At 60.9% G+C, this 15,952-nt stretch overlaps 7 protein-coding genes across 7 annotated transcripts; 3 read left to right on the plus strand and 4 right to left on the minus strand.

Annotated features, from left to right (window-relative positions):
• Nucleotides 1-84: 84 nt before the first annotated feature.
• Nucleotides 85-1,077, plus strand: PLICBS_002015 (uncharacterized protein; the record flags this gene model as incomplete). Its single annotated transcript, XM_065599938.1, has 2 exons — nucleotides 85-814; nucleotides 872-1,077. 2 exons carry the CDS (start codon nucleotides 85-87, stop codon nucleotides 1,075-1,077), a joined length of 936 nt encoding a protein of 311 aa, XP_065456010.1.
• A 391-nt stretch (nucleotides 1,078-1,468) lies between these two features.
• On the minus strand, nucleotides 1,469-1,943 carry PLICBS_002016 (uncharacterized protein; the record flags this gene model as incomplete). Its single annotated transcript, XM_018321634.1, has 2 exons — nucleotides 1,469-1,699; nucleotides 1,794-1,943. The coding sequence occupies 2 exons, from the start codon at nucleotides 1,941-1,943 to the stop codon at nucleotides 1,469-1,471; spliced, it is 381 nt and encodes a 126-aa protein (XP_018179113.1).
• Nucleotides 1,944-2,572: 629 nt separating this feature from the next.
• PLICBS_002017 (uncharacterized protein) lies at nucleotides 2,573-3,756 on the plus strand (the record flags this gene model as incomplete). The annotated part of the gene is made up of 2 exons (XM_018321635.1): nucleotides 2,573-2,998; nucleotides 3,073-3,756. 2 exons carry the CDS (start codon nucleotides 2,573-2,575, stop codon nucleotides 3,754-3,756), a joined length of 1,110 nt encoding a protein of 369 aa, XP_018179114.1.
• A 191-nt stretch (nucleotides 3,757-3,947) lies between these two features.
• Nucleotides 3,948-4,992, minus strand: PLICBS_002018 (uncharacterized protein; the record flags this gene model as incomplete). The annotated part of the gene is made up of 3 exons (XM_065599939.1): nucleotides 3,948-4,588; nucleotides 4,655-4,687; nucleotides 4,917-4,992. The coding sequence occupies 3 exons, from the start codon at nucleotides 4,990-4,992 to the stop codon at nucleotides 3,948-3,950; spliced, it is 750 nt and encodes a 249-aa protein (XP_065456011.1).
• A 750-nt stretch (nucleotides 4,993-5,742) lies between these two features.
• On the minus strand, nucleotides 5,743-7,378 carry PLICBS_002019 (uncharacterized protein; the record flags this gene model as incomplete). Its single annotated transcript, XM_018321637.2, has 2 exons — nucleotides 5,743-7,246; nucleotides 7,305-7,378. The coding sequence occupies 2 exons, from the start codon at nucleotides 7,376-7,378 to the stop codon at nucleotides 5,743-5,745; spliced, it is 1,578 nt and encodes a 525-aa protein (XP_018179116.2).
• A 4,911-nt stretch (nucleotides 7,379-12,289) lies between these two features.
• Nucleotides 12,290-14,071, plus strand: PLICBS_002020 (uncharacterized protein; the record flags this gene model as incomplete). The annotated part of the gene is made up of 2 exons (XM_018321640.2): nucleotides 12,290-12,687; nucleotides 12,757-14,071. 2 exons carry the CDS (start codon nucleotides 12,290-12,292, stop codon nucleotides 14,069-14,071), a joined length of 1,713 nt encoding a protein of 570 aa, XP_018179119.1.
• A 1,219-nt stretch (nucleotides 14,072-15,290) lies between these two features.
• PLICBS_002021 (uncharacterized protein) lies at nucleotides 15,291-15,857 on the minus strand (the record flags this gene model as incomplete). Its single annotated transcript, XM_018321642.2, has 1 exon — nucleotides 15,291-15,857. The coding sequence occupies one exon, from the start codon at nucleotides 15,855-15,857 to the stop codon at nucleotides 15,291-15,293; it is 567 nt and encodes a 188-aa protein (XP_018179121.1).
• Nucleotides 15,858-15,952: the final 95 nt, after the last annotated feature.

The following is a 15,952-nucleotide window of genomic DNA, read 5'->3' on the forward strand; positions in this document are numbered from 1 at the left end:
GCACATGGCCCTTCCACGCCTGTTTCGACTGCTCCACTCACTACGGTTGCATCACAGGGCCCGTCGGGATCTTCCGCTGCACCTATGCTGGTCGACCTCGATGATTCTGACGAAAGTCGAGATCCCGCAAACCCTTACGCAACCATTGAAGACGCGGCCGACAAGCTATGCACGCTCATGGACAGCCTTGAACGTGATTTCGTGGACAAGGGGTTCCCGTTGACAGGTGACGCGGTCGATGAGCTCCAGGATACTGCCATCGACATTTGGCTTCAGAGGGGCTTTTTGGGGGCCGAAGACGCTGACATCAAGGAGGACATGATCAAGCTCCTCAAAAGCTTGTTTCAAGTCAAGCGCCAGGCAATGCAGTTCCGACACAAATTCAAGACCAGCAGGGTACTCAGATCGAGCAGCACACAGGTAGCCGAGTCTTCTTCGATAAAGTCTCTCCAGGAACTTCAGCTTGGTCCAGCTCCACGAGGTCGAATTCAGTACACCTCCGAGCAAATTTCGCAGCTAGCTGCCAAGGCAACATCGCGTCCGAAAGACCTGGACAGGGCGGAATACCTGCCTCCTCCAGGGACGAAGAGAATTAAGCTTTCTCCGGCACCAAAAATTGACGGACTCTCTCAGGTTCGGAGATGGCTCAACAACGGCGAGAGGCAGGCTCCAGCCGGCCCAAGGCCTCTTGCGTCGTCCTCGATTCCTGTTTCCAACGTGCCTGTCCCGGCAACGATGCCCGCGATGCCTGTCACTGCAACGCCGGGCGCTGTGAAGACGTTCAGTGCAACGTCTTGCGAAGCAATGGAGCTCGGTAGGCTTCAGCCTGCTCTGACCAAAAGGGGGCAACAAACTGACGAGGATTTCACAGACTCCCTCCCGCCCACTCCGGCGTTACGTCAGGCAGCTCCCGCTTTCCAGGGTACCACCGGCGGTATATCGACAGCCAATACCTCCACAGTGTCTGTCTTGGAGGCCAAGAAGGGCACCGAGCTGGCAACAAAGAATGCTGCAGCGCAGCCACCGGCCCCAAAGCCGGTCGCAAAAGGCCTGGCCAATTCCCGCTGGGCAAACTAGTCCAGAACGACATGCGAAGGGCGACCTCGCGTATCCAACAGGTCGACGGTGGAGAGTGTACGATGCGAGGACGGTTGCAACGAAAACTCATACGCGAAGGAGCTTCGCGCTCGGAGTATGAGTGTTTGCGCTTGGCGTTGGTGGACAAAAGCATGGCTTGGTGATGGTGACGGCGGATATGTCGGGACCATCCGCAGCAGTCGACCAGGCCCGGATCCATTGACGAGTCCCGGTGAGGGGAAGCAGGCGCATTTCCACCTGCATAATGAATGGCCACAAGACCATAGAACAGGGTCAAGATGAGACTTCATCTCGATCGTAGATGTAGAGTACAAAGGGCAGATAGAGACAGGTCACGAGCAAGCGTGGCAAACGGACGGACAGAGTGCAATCAACTTGATGGATTCAGCTTTCGGTAACACCTTGCCTCGTAGGTGTCAACAAGGTTGCGCGTGTCCTGGTCAAAGGCCCTCCGACTGCCGTCATCGTGCAGTGTCTTGATGAAGTCGAGGGCTTCTTGGTAGCGACGGAAGTAGTAGAGCTCCTCGATGGCGTGGACAACCTGCTGGAGAGCCATCTTGCCGGCCCCAGGGGGCAGAGGCAGACTGATGGTCTTGAATATCTGTGGTACGATCAAGTCAGCCACGGCTGCCGGCGCCTGCGCGCCCATCGCGGGTACGGGGGCGGGCACGGGGGCGAGGGTGAAGACGCCTCACATCGCCGTTTTCCACCTTGGCCTTGTAGTCGGCCTTGACGGCCTGGAACTCGGCCTCTGACTGGCCAGTGCGGTTGGCCTGCTTCTCGGTGACGTCTTCAGTGTCCGAGAGCTCGATGTCGAGGATGCCGCCGCTGTCGTCGTCTTCCATGGTGATTTTGCTTGCAATGGAATCGCTGGGCACGGCAGGGCGCCAGAGATATCCGGCACGGCACGAAGAGGATGTGACTTTTGCTCCACCCTGGTGCACTGGATCTCCCAAGCGGAACGGCCCACCGATTGTTTGTGGGGCCGTCCATGTGCAGTCTACAGGGTGCCAGCCATTCCATGGGCAAGCCTAACATGCGCTTTAGTACTTCGTAGCTCTAGTACTTATGATCTCTTTTTTACCGGGTGTCACGGCCTATAGCCTAGAGGGATGTTGTTGTTACGCTAAGATGTAGAGCTCGTTTCATCTGAGAGGGGGTTTGGGAACGCGCTGGGAGCTTGAGATTTTGCAGTCTACGAGTCGAGGCCTCCAGGGTACGCCGAACCCACCCCGATCACATCCAGGCCCAGCCCACGGTGCACAACAAGCGGCCGGTCCAGGCTCCTCCCGCGCCCGTGGCGCAGCGCGTACAAAGTAAAGCTGGTGGGTGTTAGCGCACGCGGCTGGCCGTGGCAGCTCCAAACAAGGAGCGACGCCCGCCGGCCCCTTTGTCTGCACGCAACGCCGCCTCGTCGTCTCCTTTGCAAATCCCGAAAGACGAATTCCAGACTCGACTTCTCTGCAGAGCGACCATGGCAGAAACCAAGGCGCAGGCGGACGCTGCGGCCGCGGCGACGGCACAGGCAGACGCCGCCTCTGGTAGTGACGTCGGTGAAGCGACGTCCGCAGCGCCAGCGGAGCCCACCCAACACGCTCAACCGACCGGGCAGGACCTCTTGCAGCCTGACGAGGCCGCGGCCAGGGGCGACAGCCGGCCACCCTCGACCAAGTCGCGCACGCCTCCCAAGTCGCTCGACATCGACAAGTCTAGGCCCCAAGACTTTGACGGGGAGCTGGCGACGACAGACGAGCTGCCACCGCCCGAGACGCTGCGCAAGATCGACAACTACGTGGTGCTCGACCGGCATGGCAAGACGCACACCTTTCAGAGCCTCTACAGCGGGCGGAACGTCGCGAGGCGCGTCCTAGTCGTCTTTGTGCGGCACTTCTTTTGCGGTGTATGTCTCCCCGTGCCACGAACCACCCGTCCCTCGCCCTGCCTGCGCCTGGACTGACTGACGTTTGCTCGCAGAACTGCCAGGAATACCTGCGCTCCCTCTCCGAATCCATCAAGCCCGAGGCTCTCTTGCGACTGCCGATAAGCACATTCGTCGTCGTCGTCGGGTGCGGCGACCCCGCCCTCATCGACATGTACGTCGAGGCGACGGGGTGCCCGTTCCCCGTCTACACGGACCCGACGCGGTCGCTGTTCGACGAGCTCGGCATGGTCAAGACGCTGGCCCTGGGCGCGAAACCCGCGTACATGAAGAGGGGTATGCTGCGGACCATGGCCGAGGGCATCGGACAGGGGCTGCGCTCCATCCCGCGCGGGCTCGCTCTCAAGTCGGGGGACCAGCGGCAGGTGGGCGGCGAGTTCCTGCTGGAGCCGCTGGACGCGGTGACGCCCATCGGCACGCCGCAGGATGAGCGCCATAAGCGCGCCGCCATCGGGACGGCGGAGCCACAGGGAGGACAGGACGGCGCGGATGATGGCCCGATAGAGGAGAAGCGGGTGACGTGGTGTCATCGCATGAGGACAACGAGGGACCACGCCGAGATACCGGAGCTGATGGAGATCCTTGGGCTCGATGGTCACGGCCAGCCGATCAAGGACGAGAAGAGGTGGTCCAAGGCGCTCCAGGAGCGGAAAGGGACGGGGCTGAGCATGGCGAGCGAGATGAGCAAGATTGGCGAGGCCGAGGAGAAGACGTCCTGAGTGAGGGGCGTGACGGGATGGGACGCACATGTTGTTCTTTTTTTCTTCGCAGCGTGCATGGCATTGGCCTGGGACTGAGCGTGTTTGGCAATCTCTCCTGTCGAGTTGAAACAGATAGGTAGCTGGAACAATGGCCGTCTATCTCTACGAAGCCGGCCTCTATTTTGTACTCGATGCATGCGTCGTCGTCATCACTCATGTACCCACGCGCCGTCCTCCTTGCTTTCCACCTCCTCATCGACCTTTAACCTGTGGCTGACAATCTGCTCCCCATTGACGAGGTCGTTCTCGGTAGCGCGGCGGTCCCCCTCGTCGAGGTCGCGGGCGATGCCGGCGCGGACGTGCCTCTGGCGCAGGCGCCTGCGCGCGACCTGGAAGTCGACATCGACGAACCACAGCTCGTCGAGCAGGGCGGCGGCGTCGCGCCAGACGGGCTCGTCGAGGGCCAAGTAGTTGCCCTCGAGGACGACGACGCGGTGCGACGCCAGCACGGGGATGTCGTCGTCGCGCGGGTCCTTGACGGCATGGTCAAAGGACGGCGCGAGGATGGGCGACGCGGGCGGCGGGCTGGCGCGCAGCCGCTGCACGAGGGCCAGGAACTTGGGCGCGTCGAAGGTGAAGGCGGCGCCGCGCCGGGCGTGCGCGTGCGTGGGGTCCGGCATGGAGGAGAGGGTCGCGCGCGTTAGGTGGAAGCCGTCCATGGGCACGTACGTCGCGGGGGGAAGGGGCGCGACCGAGGAGGACGAGGACGAGGACGAGGAGGCGCTGGAGGATGAGGATGAGGCGCGCGCGTTGATGCGGGACGATATGATTTGCGCGAGCGTCGTCTTGCCTGCCCCATGTCATTAGAGGGCCGGCTCTTCTTCTTTTGTTTCTACCAAAAAGAGCCATCTCATACCTGAGCCCGGGATGCCGGCGATGCCAATGACTGCTATGTGGTCAGCCAGCGGGCCCATCCATGCATAGAACGTCGTCGTGTCCGTGGAGGAGGTTTATATCGGGAGCAGGGGTTGGGGGTTGGGTGGCCGCCGGGTCTCACTCATCAACGAGAGCGCCTTTCAGCGGCCGGGGTTATTATTGCTCGTGGGTGGACGAGAGAGAGTGTGTGCGTATGCGTGCGTGCGTCTGTGTGAGAGAGTGAGAGAGTCAAGTCAACCTACGCAGTCGCTGCCCGTCGGGCAGGGCCTGGTACTTGTCCCAGACCTTGTCGGCCAGCCGCAGCACCTGGTCTTCCATGGCGAGCTGAGCTCCGGCGGGCGGGCGCGTTGTCGTGATGGGAGCTACCTAGGGCTGGAGAGCGGGAGAGCTGGGAGCTGCGGGATGCAGGACGGCAGCGGCGAGCGGGCGGGCGGGCGTCGTTCGCATCGAGCCGACAAGGGGAGGTCGAGTCGGGAGTCGGGACAGGCGCGTGCGGGTCTTTGCATGGATGCTCGACGGGAATGACTGACATGACGTTGCGGGCTTCGGGTGTCAGTGCCCCGGACCCAGTTCGTCGGTCTGTGTCCACTGTTGGGCTCCGCCCGCCGCCGCGGGCCCCGGCCAATCGCGGCGGCATTGGGTTGGAGAGTGGCTATCGTTTTGGGGTAGATGTGGTTGGTGGATTTGGGGCTTGTCTCATTGACGGTGTGAACAAGAGACCAACTTGTTCTACGAATACAGTATCGTCGAAATTCAATATGCGCAAAACTTACACGGTTCATCACTCAAGTCATCCGTCTAGGGCAAATCCCCGTCCAGGGTTGTCGCCTTTTTGAAAGCAGATAAACGAAACGGCTGCCCCCCTCGATCAGCCCAACTTCAACTCCGTAATACCGTTCGCTGAGATCATGGGCCCGCACATGTCACTACTAGGGAGGCATGTGATTGTGCTTATTGCTCTCAAGTACCAGCCCCAACTCTTGCTCTTAATCAGTCGCCATCAGGCTGTCTATATCCCGATCGACGTGTAGCCTCCGCGCGACTTTGTCGTTACCCATTTCGATCGCTCTAGCAAGCATCAAGATCAATCGATCCAAAATAAGCCAACCACTTCTCCAGGTCGTCTCCAAGCTGCTTAATCACCGCGCCGTCAACCACATCCTGCCATGCCAGCTCGACGCTCAGCTCGCCTCCCCGGACCGAGATGGCGCTGATGTGTACCGCCGCGCCCGCCGCCTCGGCGCTCATCGTAAAAGTCGAGGCCTCTATGCTCCATCGCCTGTCGTCGTCGTCCGTGCCCTCGGGTGTCGCGTCCCCGTCGATGACGCCGATGTTGCTCACCGCCCACGATGCGCCTCGGGGCTTAAACTCCTGAGCCCGCATCATCGCGCGCCAGTCGGATGCGTACTTCATCAGCCCGAGCATGTTGTCGCGGTTGCCCAGCGCGAGGGCCGCCTCGATCTCGCGGCGAGTCCGCTGTGCGGCGGACCAGATGAGCGGCGCGAGGGCGTCCATCCGCAAGGTGTTGCCTTCGCGGTCGTCGGTTCCGGGCGCTGCCTCAAGCGAGCGGCGAAAATCGCTCACGAGGCGCTTGTCGAAGTGGTGGTGTATGGTCGAGAGGATGTTGCACACTGTTCGGCTCGGGTCGTACCACGGGTATCCGTCGGGAGCCTTTGGCGTCGCCCTGCGCATGTCAATGGCCGTGCCGGCCGCAAAGCCCGGAGCTGTCGCGGGATCGAGCTGTTTAGCAAACGAAAGCAGCGCTATGCCATGCAGGAGACCCGTGAGAGTCGTCTTGTTGCCCCTGCAGAGAGCCAAGATGTTGGACAGCGGCCCGCTCTCGACAGTAAAGACTCGGAGGTTGGTCTTGTACGGCTGCAGCCGGACAGGCGCCCACGCCGCCGAAAGGCCTTCCCGCACGGCAAAGAAGTTGGGTCTGAAGGCCTTCCACAGAGCACCGGCGAAGAAGCACATGCTGACGGGATATGTGACGATAGTCTCGGGCGCGGGTGGGAACCTGGCTGCCGTATCAACGAGACGGAGGACGCGGTCCTGAAAGCTCTGTAGCTGTTCCGGGGGATCGTGTGAATTGAGATGATTCAGAAGCGATTCGTGAAAGATCTTGCCGCTCATGCCGTCCACCGCGATATGATTGTAGAAGAACACGGCTTCAAGCACGGCTGGACCGTCCCGTCCCCTGGGTCGCAGCACCACCATCCTCCATCCTGGGCGTGTTGCTCCATCAGGATAATTGCGGCCGACTCCCGCTTCTAGAGTCGAGCGCAAAGCGCCGTGCAGGTCGTCTGACGCATTCAGGGTCACCCAATCGACGTGATTTGCAAAATCGACCGCGTCGAGCTCGATGAATGACGGCTTCGGCGAGTCCTCGTCAATGACGCCGCACTGCAGCAGAGGGTGGTCCAGCACGGTGCGCGCGAGGGCCGTCTCGCACGTCAGGCGCAGCTGGGCGTCTGCATCTTCGCCTTGGAGATGCGACGGGATGGCGTAGCGGCACGAGATGACGGCGCCGACGTACTGGCCCAGGAGATGGACGGCGGCCTGATACAGCTCGCTGGCGTACGTCTGTCAGCTTGATCGATTGCGCGTGTTTCTCATGGCGGCGACAATACCTCCAGGACAGGCTGCGGATGGCTTTTGGGCTGGCCTCGGCCTTGTCCAAGCTCTGATTTGATGATGCCACCATGGCGATGACGACGCGTAATTGGTATGAGGTCAAATGTTGAGACCCGAGGCGCACAACTCGCGACGGAGCCGTGCCATCCGCTGCAACTTCTTAAGAATCTACAGTCGCAGGGCCGCCCTTGTCATATATCGCATCGAAGACGTCTCATCTCTCATCCAGCAGAAAAGCACAGTCTCGGTGCGATTGTCTCGCGACGGGCCATTGTGTCGTTGACGTAAATGCGTCGCGGCGCAGCGCCCCGGCTGCCGGCACACATTGTTGTCAGCTCACCGTGTTTGCTACCTTTCAGCCACGCAGCCAACAGTCTGCCCGCACCAGCATGCCCCCTCCACAGACTCTCCAGGCAAGGGTAGCGTGCAGCCACCCGTCGTCAGGGCCGCCACGGATCTCGCCCGCGCTGCCGGGCGGTCGACGACGGCCGCCAACCGGGTTCCTGGGTCCGTCTGCATCGCGGCCACAGAAGGGCGGTGGGCATTGTTTGGGGCATTGTTGTCGCGATCGGCGGGCGTCGCGCGGCGCGTTGGACGCTGGCGCCGCCTGCACGTCGCAAACGGAGAGCGTCCGTTCCCGTTCATACTGTACGTCGGCACGGCGGTGGGGCAATCCAACGGCATGACATTCGGTCAAGGCTTGGTGCAGTGCTGATGCTGAGTGAGGAAGCGGGCTGCCGCATGATGATCGGAGGCTCCCGGACCCCCGATACGTTCCGGGCCCGGCCCCGGCTTGGACTTCCGCAAGGCGCCCTTCTCTCGGCGTATATCGCATGCCATGTCACGAGCGTCGCGATTCCTGAGAAGAGTGGAGCTTGCATCAAGTGACGCATCTCAGTGCCGGCACACGAAGTAGGGCGGGCTCTAAGCCGAGCGCGTAGGCCAATCTGCAGTCCGGGCGTGCCTCAGATTTCGTGCCAGTCCCGTCGGCAATCTCGTGGCTGTTCAACGCATACCTGGCGCACGATGACAGTCTGCGCGCCGTTGATTGCTTGGCCATGGGGTTTACTGGTACTGGGTACTATACTCTATTTACGTGCGGCCGTGTGTGCATCTCGAAACCATCCCAAGGCTCGATGTTTATGATGTTGGGCGACATCGACTCGGGCGGCCACGGAGTTGCCGCTGGCCCGTGGACCAACGATCTATCTGACCGAGGCTGGCGGGTTGGCAGTACGGTGGATTCGGAGTTTACCGAGCTGTCTGGCGCCTGCTTTGTTTCAACAGACACGACTCCCTTCGGAGTCTTGACTCGTTTCCATACCAGGCAGGGTCGATATGAACGCTGAGGTTGAACATGAGGCAAAGGGATGACCGTGCGTTCTATTGTGCATTTCCAACGACGCAACACCACGTGCGCCTGCGTGGTTGGCCTGGAGCGACAGCATGGAGACAGCTTGTTGAGCAAAACTGTCTTGTAACGCAAGGCGCGAGGCCCGGTCTCGGGCTACGGCTGTCTCTCACGTATGGTCGAAAATGGTGTGTTGCAACGGAGGCCGAAGCCTGCCATGTCCTAAAATAGGTCTGGATCAGTCTTTGGGAGCCATACTCTAATTTGCCCTCAGTGAAACCCGTCAAAGCTGCGTCAGCGGGTGACACTTGCATGTCGCGGCCGATGGATATCGAGAGTCAGGCATCGGGCCATTCCGCGGGCTCGCCCGGTTCGAATGATGCGCTCATGGCCACGTGAAGTGCCACGGCTGCAAGAGCCATCGCTGGAGCCCTGCCCGGGCAGCGGGGCGGCTGTCCATTTATCTCGAAATCATTTGTAATGTCCCGTGTCGCCCGTATGTGCTTTGCGCCCTTGGATCGCGACGCAGAGGGCGCGCGCCCCAGTATATCGGAGGCGGCAGTCGGATGCCGCGCTGTGGCGCCTCGGCGGGCCCTTCGCATTGGACGTCTGCCAGCCCAAGACCCTGGCCAAGGCGGGCGCCCGGCAGCTGAGATCGCGCCCGTGACGGGAATAAGATCTGGGCGTGCAGGCCACCGCACGACGACATTGGTGTTGCGTGCCTGGCAACGTTGGCGCTGTCTGGGCGAAAGTCGCGATGGTCAATGGGAGGGTTTGTTCGCGTCTTTCCGGCTGAAGTCGCGGCTGATCGTCAATCGGCAGGTCAGAGTTGAAAGGACGTACTCCTTGAGTGGTGCTGCACGTTAGGTACGTACCTCGTAGCTGTGGGCGGCCGCTCCTTCCCCGCCGGGTTGCAGCGGGGGAAAATGGCAGGCGCGCTACCAGCGAGCGTCGCACCACACCTTCCTCGGCCCAAGCCCAGGCCCAGGCTGGCAAAAGAGGCAGCACCCGGCCGCAGTGAGATTGGCGGCGCTAAGAATTTTCCCAGCGGCGTCCACGCTGCTCCCGCCAACAACCTTGACGTTAAGCTTGACCGGAACCGGCAAACAAAGTGTGGCTGTTCTGAGGCCAGAGGCAGTCGATCCGAGCTTTCCCACTCAGGCGGCCTCACCCATCCGTGCTCGACTCGACCACCCGCCGCCGCCGCCGTCACTTGTCTGCTGCGACCTACGCCTGCGGTGACGCGGCAGGACGCCAAGGAGCGTTATCTTCCTGTGTTGGAGGCCCACGAGAAGGCACGGATCACGTTAAATGTCGCATTTCCTGGGGAACGCGCCTTGGCAAGCACAAGTTCTCCGCAACGTTGGGGCGGTCCAAACGTGCTGGACAGGCATCGCAGGCTGGGGAAAACACGAAGCCGGTCTTTCCCGTCAGCCAAGCCTGCTGAGGCCAATGATCCCGAGGAACAGTACGTAAAACAGAGTGCCACCGGAGCCTGGCAACCTGGGGAAGCCAGACTGACTGTGGGGAGAAAGGGGACCGGACGGCTTGACCTGGGTCCCCGGAGCGAAGGCGCGCAGGTGCCATCGCCGTCTTGGAAAACGTCCACAGAGGCGGGTTGTGGAAACGCTTGCTAGCAGGGAGGGATCAAAAACAAGACACATCGAATCCACGGGCGGGAGCCAATCCAGCGCCGGCAGGTGGAAACAAGCTCACGAGGATCACCACGCCTCGTCTCCTCTCATCGCACTCTTCACCCCAAACGCGCAGCATCGCCGGTGTGTGCGGGCTCCACCCGGAGGGCCCTTTCTAGAACCATTCCGCGCCCCATCTGCCCGCGCGCTTGACGAGGGATGGACCAACCCTGGCTTGCCTGGCTGGCTGCAGTCTGCTGCGGCGCCCTGGTCGGTACAGAAATGCGGGCACTCTGCGAGTCGTGTCAGCCATGCACTCCTCGCCGATTGCTGCCTGGCGCGTGTGGAATAAAATTCATGTTGGCTGCGATCACCGTTGCGCCGAGCCACTAGATGGCGTCCCTCCTCTCCCTCCCAGGTCGTGAGGTCAGCACAGAAACTGATGGACTGTTTCCGGCGAGGGCAGATGCGAACTCGCCTGGAACAGAGAGCACGGTGGTCGGGTGAATTCAGCCGCGAAGCGACGAAATCTGACAACTGCTCGCTCCCTGGAGGCGTCTGCTACTGCAAGACATGCAACGCGATGGTGTCGCCTGGAACGGGCCACGCCTCTCAGAGGGCTGGTCCGCGGCAAGGATACGATGCGCTGGATGCAGCCGAGGGTCAGCCGTGCGTCAAAGAGAGCATGGGAGGGGGGAACCATTGCCAGATGACTGCTTGCCATGCGCTTCCCGTTCAACCCGTGTCTTTCTCATCCAACAGCGTCCGGGGCATTGACCAGGGCCTGGACCATCCCTGCCTCACCGTGAGCACTGAGCAGAAGCTCAGACCACGTCGCAATCCGCGCCCGAGGCCGGACTCCGTACTCGCTGCAACGCGGCAGCCTTGACACCTCCCTCCTCCGGAACACGAACCGACAGATGCCTCTATCTTTGGACTTGGGGATAAACTCTGCGCGATGAGTCGACTTTCTCCAACGCTGTCTTGGCCAGCCGCAATGGGAACGCGAGACTCCAAGGCCACGTTGGGCCACGCCCAGAGGGGGGACACACCACCTCGGCGAATCCTTCACCGATAAGCCTCCAAGCCACTGACAACCGCCAAGCAGGGCACAATCTGGCGAAGAAGGAACCATATCTCCTTCCCTGCCAGCTTCCCCACACAGATGGCGTCCAATTGCCGCTGGCGTCGTTTTAGGTGATGAGGCCGCGCTCTTCGTTGGACTGGGGCCCAACTCGCTTGTTTTTCTCCCCGCCCCCCTTGTCGGTCACGTTGGGCCTATGAGGGGACGTCGTGATGCAATCAGCTTCCGAAGTGGTGCTTCTTCGCTCCCTGGGCTGCAGCCTGCAAGAAGCCAGCCACAGAGAATCGCACTGGCTGTTGCGCTGCCCTGGCCCGTGCTGTGCGGCGACCCCGATCCCCGCTCCCTCTATCGCGCCCGTGGTGTGATGGCCAAGAAGGAAACAAGAGGGCAAGGCCCAGGATGGCGGCCCCCACGGGGCGTTCCTCCTAGTGTGCCACACACTGGGTCGCCTTTCGTCCCGAACGAGGCTGGCCGCCCGGTGACCGGGCAAGCACCACGGAGGGTTGCCCCAGCGTGGTGAGCGAGCATAAACGGGGAGGGCCGGCTCCTGCTGGGACGGTACAGGTATATAGCACCGACGATCCGCTCGTGAAACCACCCGGGCGGAAGAGTCTTGCCCATCTCCAGCCTGGCTCCTGCAGATACTCTCAGACGTCGCGCGCGAGTGCCAACGTCGCAACTCTGTGTCAACCATCCGGTGGATGAACAGTCGCTGGTCTGAGAGCTCACAAGCCACGCCAGTCATTACGTCGGCTTGATTTCTGCATCGCTCCCACCGCCGACTGAAAAGGAACACCGTCTTCGCGACGAGCTGTCTGTCGACCGGGATTCAACACTTCCCTTGACTCGAGGAAGAGAGCTGGGATTCCAGTTGAGATCGCATACGCAAGCCAGGCTCGAGTTCTGTTCAACATGGACTCGGAAGGCATCCACGCCCGCCATGTCCCCAGGGCGTCCGACCCTGAGAAGGGCGGCTCCGTCCACGGCAAGGACCCCTACGAAAATGTCGACATCCGCGGTATCGAGACGTCGCCCGAGACGTCGCTGCACCGCGGCCTAAAGGCGCGCCACATTACTATGATTGCCATTGGCGGCGCTCTCGGCACAGGTCTCATTATCGGTACCGGCAAGGCCCTCGCCCAGGCCGGCCCCGGCTCGCTGTTCATCTCTTATACCTTTGTTGGCATGCTCGTCTTCATGATTATGGCTGGTCTCGGTGAGATGGCCGCCTGGCTGCCCATGTCTTCTGGCTTCACCGGTTACGCCACGCGCTACTGCCACCCATCTCTTGGCTTTGCTCTTGGTTGGACGTAAGTTGTGACCTGTTGGAAGCGACAAGGGAAAAAAGATGAGAATTGGAAACTGACAAATGTTCCCAGATACTGGCTCAAGTACATCATCGTCACGCCCAACCAGCTTACCGCCGCCTCGCTCGTCCTCCAGTTCTGGGTCCCGCGCGAGAAGGTGAACCCCGGCGTATGGGTAGCTATCCTACTCGTCATCATCTTCTGCATCAACTACATCGGCGGCATCAAGTTTTTCGGCGAGTTCGAATTCTGGCTCTCGTCGTTCAAGGTGATTGTCGTCATTGGCATCATCCTCTTCTCCCTCATCATTGCTTGCGGCGGCGGCCCTAGCCACGATGCCCCCGGCTTCCGCTACTGGAGCGACCCCGGCGCCTTTGCGCCGCTCTACGGCACGGGATCGACGGCCAAGTTCGTCGGCTTCTGGTCCGTCATGGTCAACGCCACCTTCGCCTATCTCGGTACCGAACTGGTCGGTGTCACGGCCGCCGAGGCGCAGAACCCGCGCCGCAGCATCCCCAAGGCCATCAAGCTCACCTTCTTCCGTATCCTCTTCTTCTACTGCCTCAGCGTCCTGCTCGTCGGCATGATCGTCCCCTACAACTCCAAGGAACTCGCTTTTGCCAACAAGAAGGACACCTCGGCCAACGCCAGTCCCTTTGTCGTCGCTGCGGTTCTCGCCGGTATCCAGGTGCTGCCACACATCATCAACGCCTGTATCCTCATCTTCGTCTTCTCCGCCGCCAACTCGGATCTCTACATTGCCAGCCGTACGCTCTATGGCCTTGCTAGTGACCGCTCCGCTCCCGCCATCTTCCGCCGCACCGACCGTCGCGGCGTGCCGTACCCTGCGCTCTTCGTGTGCACGGCCTTCGCCTGCCTGGCCTTCATGGTTGTGTCGGACGACTCCAAGAAGATCTTCTCGTACTTTGTCAACCTGACGACCATCTTCGGTATCCTGTCGTGGATCTCCCTGCTCGTCACATACATCCACTTCCTCAAGGCCCGCCGCGCGCAGAACATCCCCAACAGCGCCATGCCGTACGTCGCCCCGCAGGGCCTCATCGGCACCTACATCGCGCTCTTCTTCTGCTGCCTCATCGCCTTGACCAAGAACTTCAATGTCTTCGTGCACCACGACGGCATCACCTTTGACTACAAGGAGTTCATCACGGGCTACCTGGGCATCCCCATCTACCTGATTCTCATCTTCGGCCACATGATTGCGACCAAGAGCCGCGCGGTCAAGCCCGAGGAGGCCGACTTCTACACGGGCAAGGAAATCATCGACAACGAGGAGGCTCTCTTCTTGGAGCACAAGGCGGAGAAGGACGCGAACGCGACGGGCTGGGCCAAGTTCTACAACCGGTTCATTTCCTGGCTGTTTTAGAGAGAGGGGTGGATATAGTCGCGGGGTGCATTTTTCGCGCCGTCCGATGCGGCGGCGTTACATATGTCAAACAATGAGACATGACTTCAAATTACTCGCGCATCCCCGCGAATTACTCGTGCGCCGTGGAAGACCTTTCGCCTGAAGAACTCTAGATACTGCCTGTCGCATGACTGCGAGAGCCTGCTGCCAAGCGCAAAGTCCCCGGCTCGTTCAGCGATACTGTCACATGATTCGTGCTGCGTGGCATTACGACATTGTATCGCATTCCTCCCCGGTATCAAACTTTGCGTGGGTAAATCTACGCGCGTTCTGGGCATACCAGCGTACGATATCGGCCATGGCGCGGCACCCTACCTTTTCATGCTTGACGACGAATATGCTTCATGCGGTGTCGCGGACATCCGAGCGCGGCTGCCCGCGGCCCAAGTGCCTGGTGAAGCGCCGCGCCGCGCCTGCCCCTCTCCCTCTCCCCCTCTCAGCCGAGGGACCAGGGCGAATTGCCGCCCGGGAACCCGTCGCGGGCCCTTCCTTATCTTTGACATGGACGGACACTAATACCTTCGCGGCCGGCCAGCCGCGAGAAGGCCGAAAAATACAATGGCGCCGCCCCGCTTATACACTCGACGACTCCGCAAATAGTGGACCGTGACGGGCGGGAGCAGAGTCACAAGAGGGGAAAGAAGAGAGAGAGAGAGGGAAAAAAAAAAGGCCGGCGGAGTAGGCAGTACCAAAGAGGCGATAAGGCACGAGACGTGGATATTCGCTCAGTAGGGAGATAACAGATCAAGCAGCTATACCACGAAGCAATAGAGGAGTTTGCGAGAAAATATTTTGCTTTCGTCAATTAGTCTAGGTTGTCTAATCGTCTATGCGTGAACCCCGCTCTTTGCAGCGTCTCGGAGCAAGACAAAGTCTGCTCTGGCTGGCCGTCCGGGTATCTAATGCGTCTCCCCGTGATCCCGCTGCCGAAAAATCACTGCCCATGTTTTTGTGTCCCCCAAAACGCCTCGCCTATGCAAATGCTCAAAAATGGAAAGGAAAAAAAATCCAGCGCTTCTTTCAACGCCAACAAAGAAGATGGAGAAGGAAATCCCCGCCTGTTGTACACGGTGTGGAGATGAATGTGCTGCGCGTGGTGGTGCTGGTCGTGTCCTTGTGCAGGACTGACGAGCGAGCCTGCGCGGATCGTGGTGGGTGGAGTCGGGTAGATGCGCGATTACAGCGCAGCGGCCATGCGCTGCCTCTCCTTCTCCTCGGCAAAGACCTGGCGGCTCATCTCGAGGACGCGCTCGAAGCCCTCGCGACCCTTGATGGCGTTCTCGCGGAAGCGGTTGACGAGGGTGTCCTCGATGCTGTTCTTGATGCGCTGCCAGCCGCCGCAGAGGGCGGTGATGCGCGCGCTCTGGGCGAACTGGGTCTGGTGCTCGCCCAGTGGCCGGTAGACGACCTCCTCCTGGACGTTGACGAGGTTGCTCCACGTCAGGTTCTGGCTAACCATGGTGACGGTGCGCGCGGCCGGGTCGACGTACGACGCCTCGTAGACGTGGCTGACCTCCATGGTTGTGCCCATGATGGTCTTGAGCCACTCGGGCGCCGACTGCTTGCATGTGATGAGGCGCTCCGTCCGCAGGATGCCGGTCGAGGGGTCGACGCTGCGGGAGAGGGTGTCGACGGCGATGACGTGCTCCGACTTGTTGTTCCAGGGGCCGTACTTGCGCCAGTTGGCCGTCGAGACCTCTTCCCACGAGTAGTTGTAGGTGACGCTGTTGGAGAAGACCTTCATCTTGGATGATGTGGTCTGGGTGGGTGTTGTGGTGGGTGTTTGGTTTGTGGATTGTTTGCTCGTTCGAAACCTCGGGCCGAGCTGAGGTATGACTG

The sequence above is a fragment of the Purpureocillium lilacinum genome, assembly GCF_023168085.1.
Source record: "Purpureocillium lilacinum CBS 284.36 DNA, scaffold_2, whole genome shotgun sequence".
NCBI lineage: Eukaryota > Fungi > Ascomycota > Sordariomycetes > Hypocreales > Ophiocordycipitaceae > Purpureocillium > Purpureocillium lilacinum.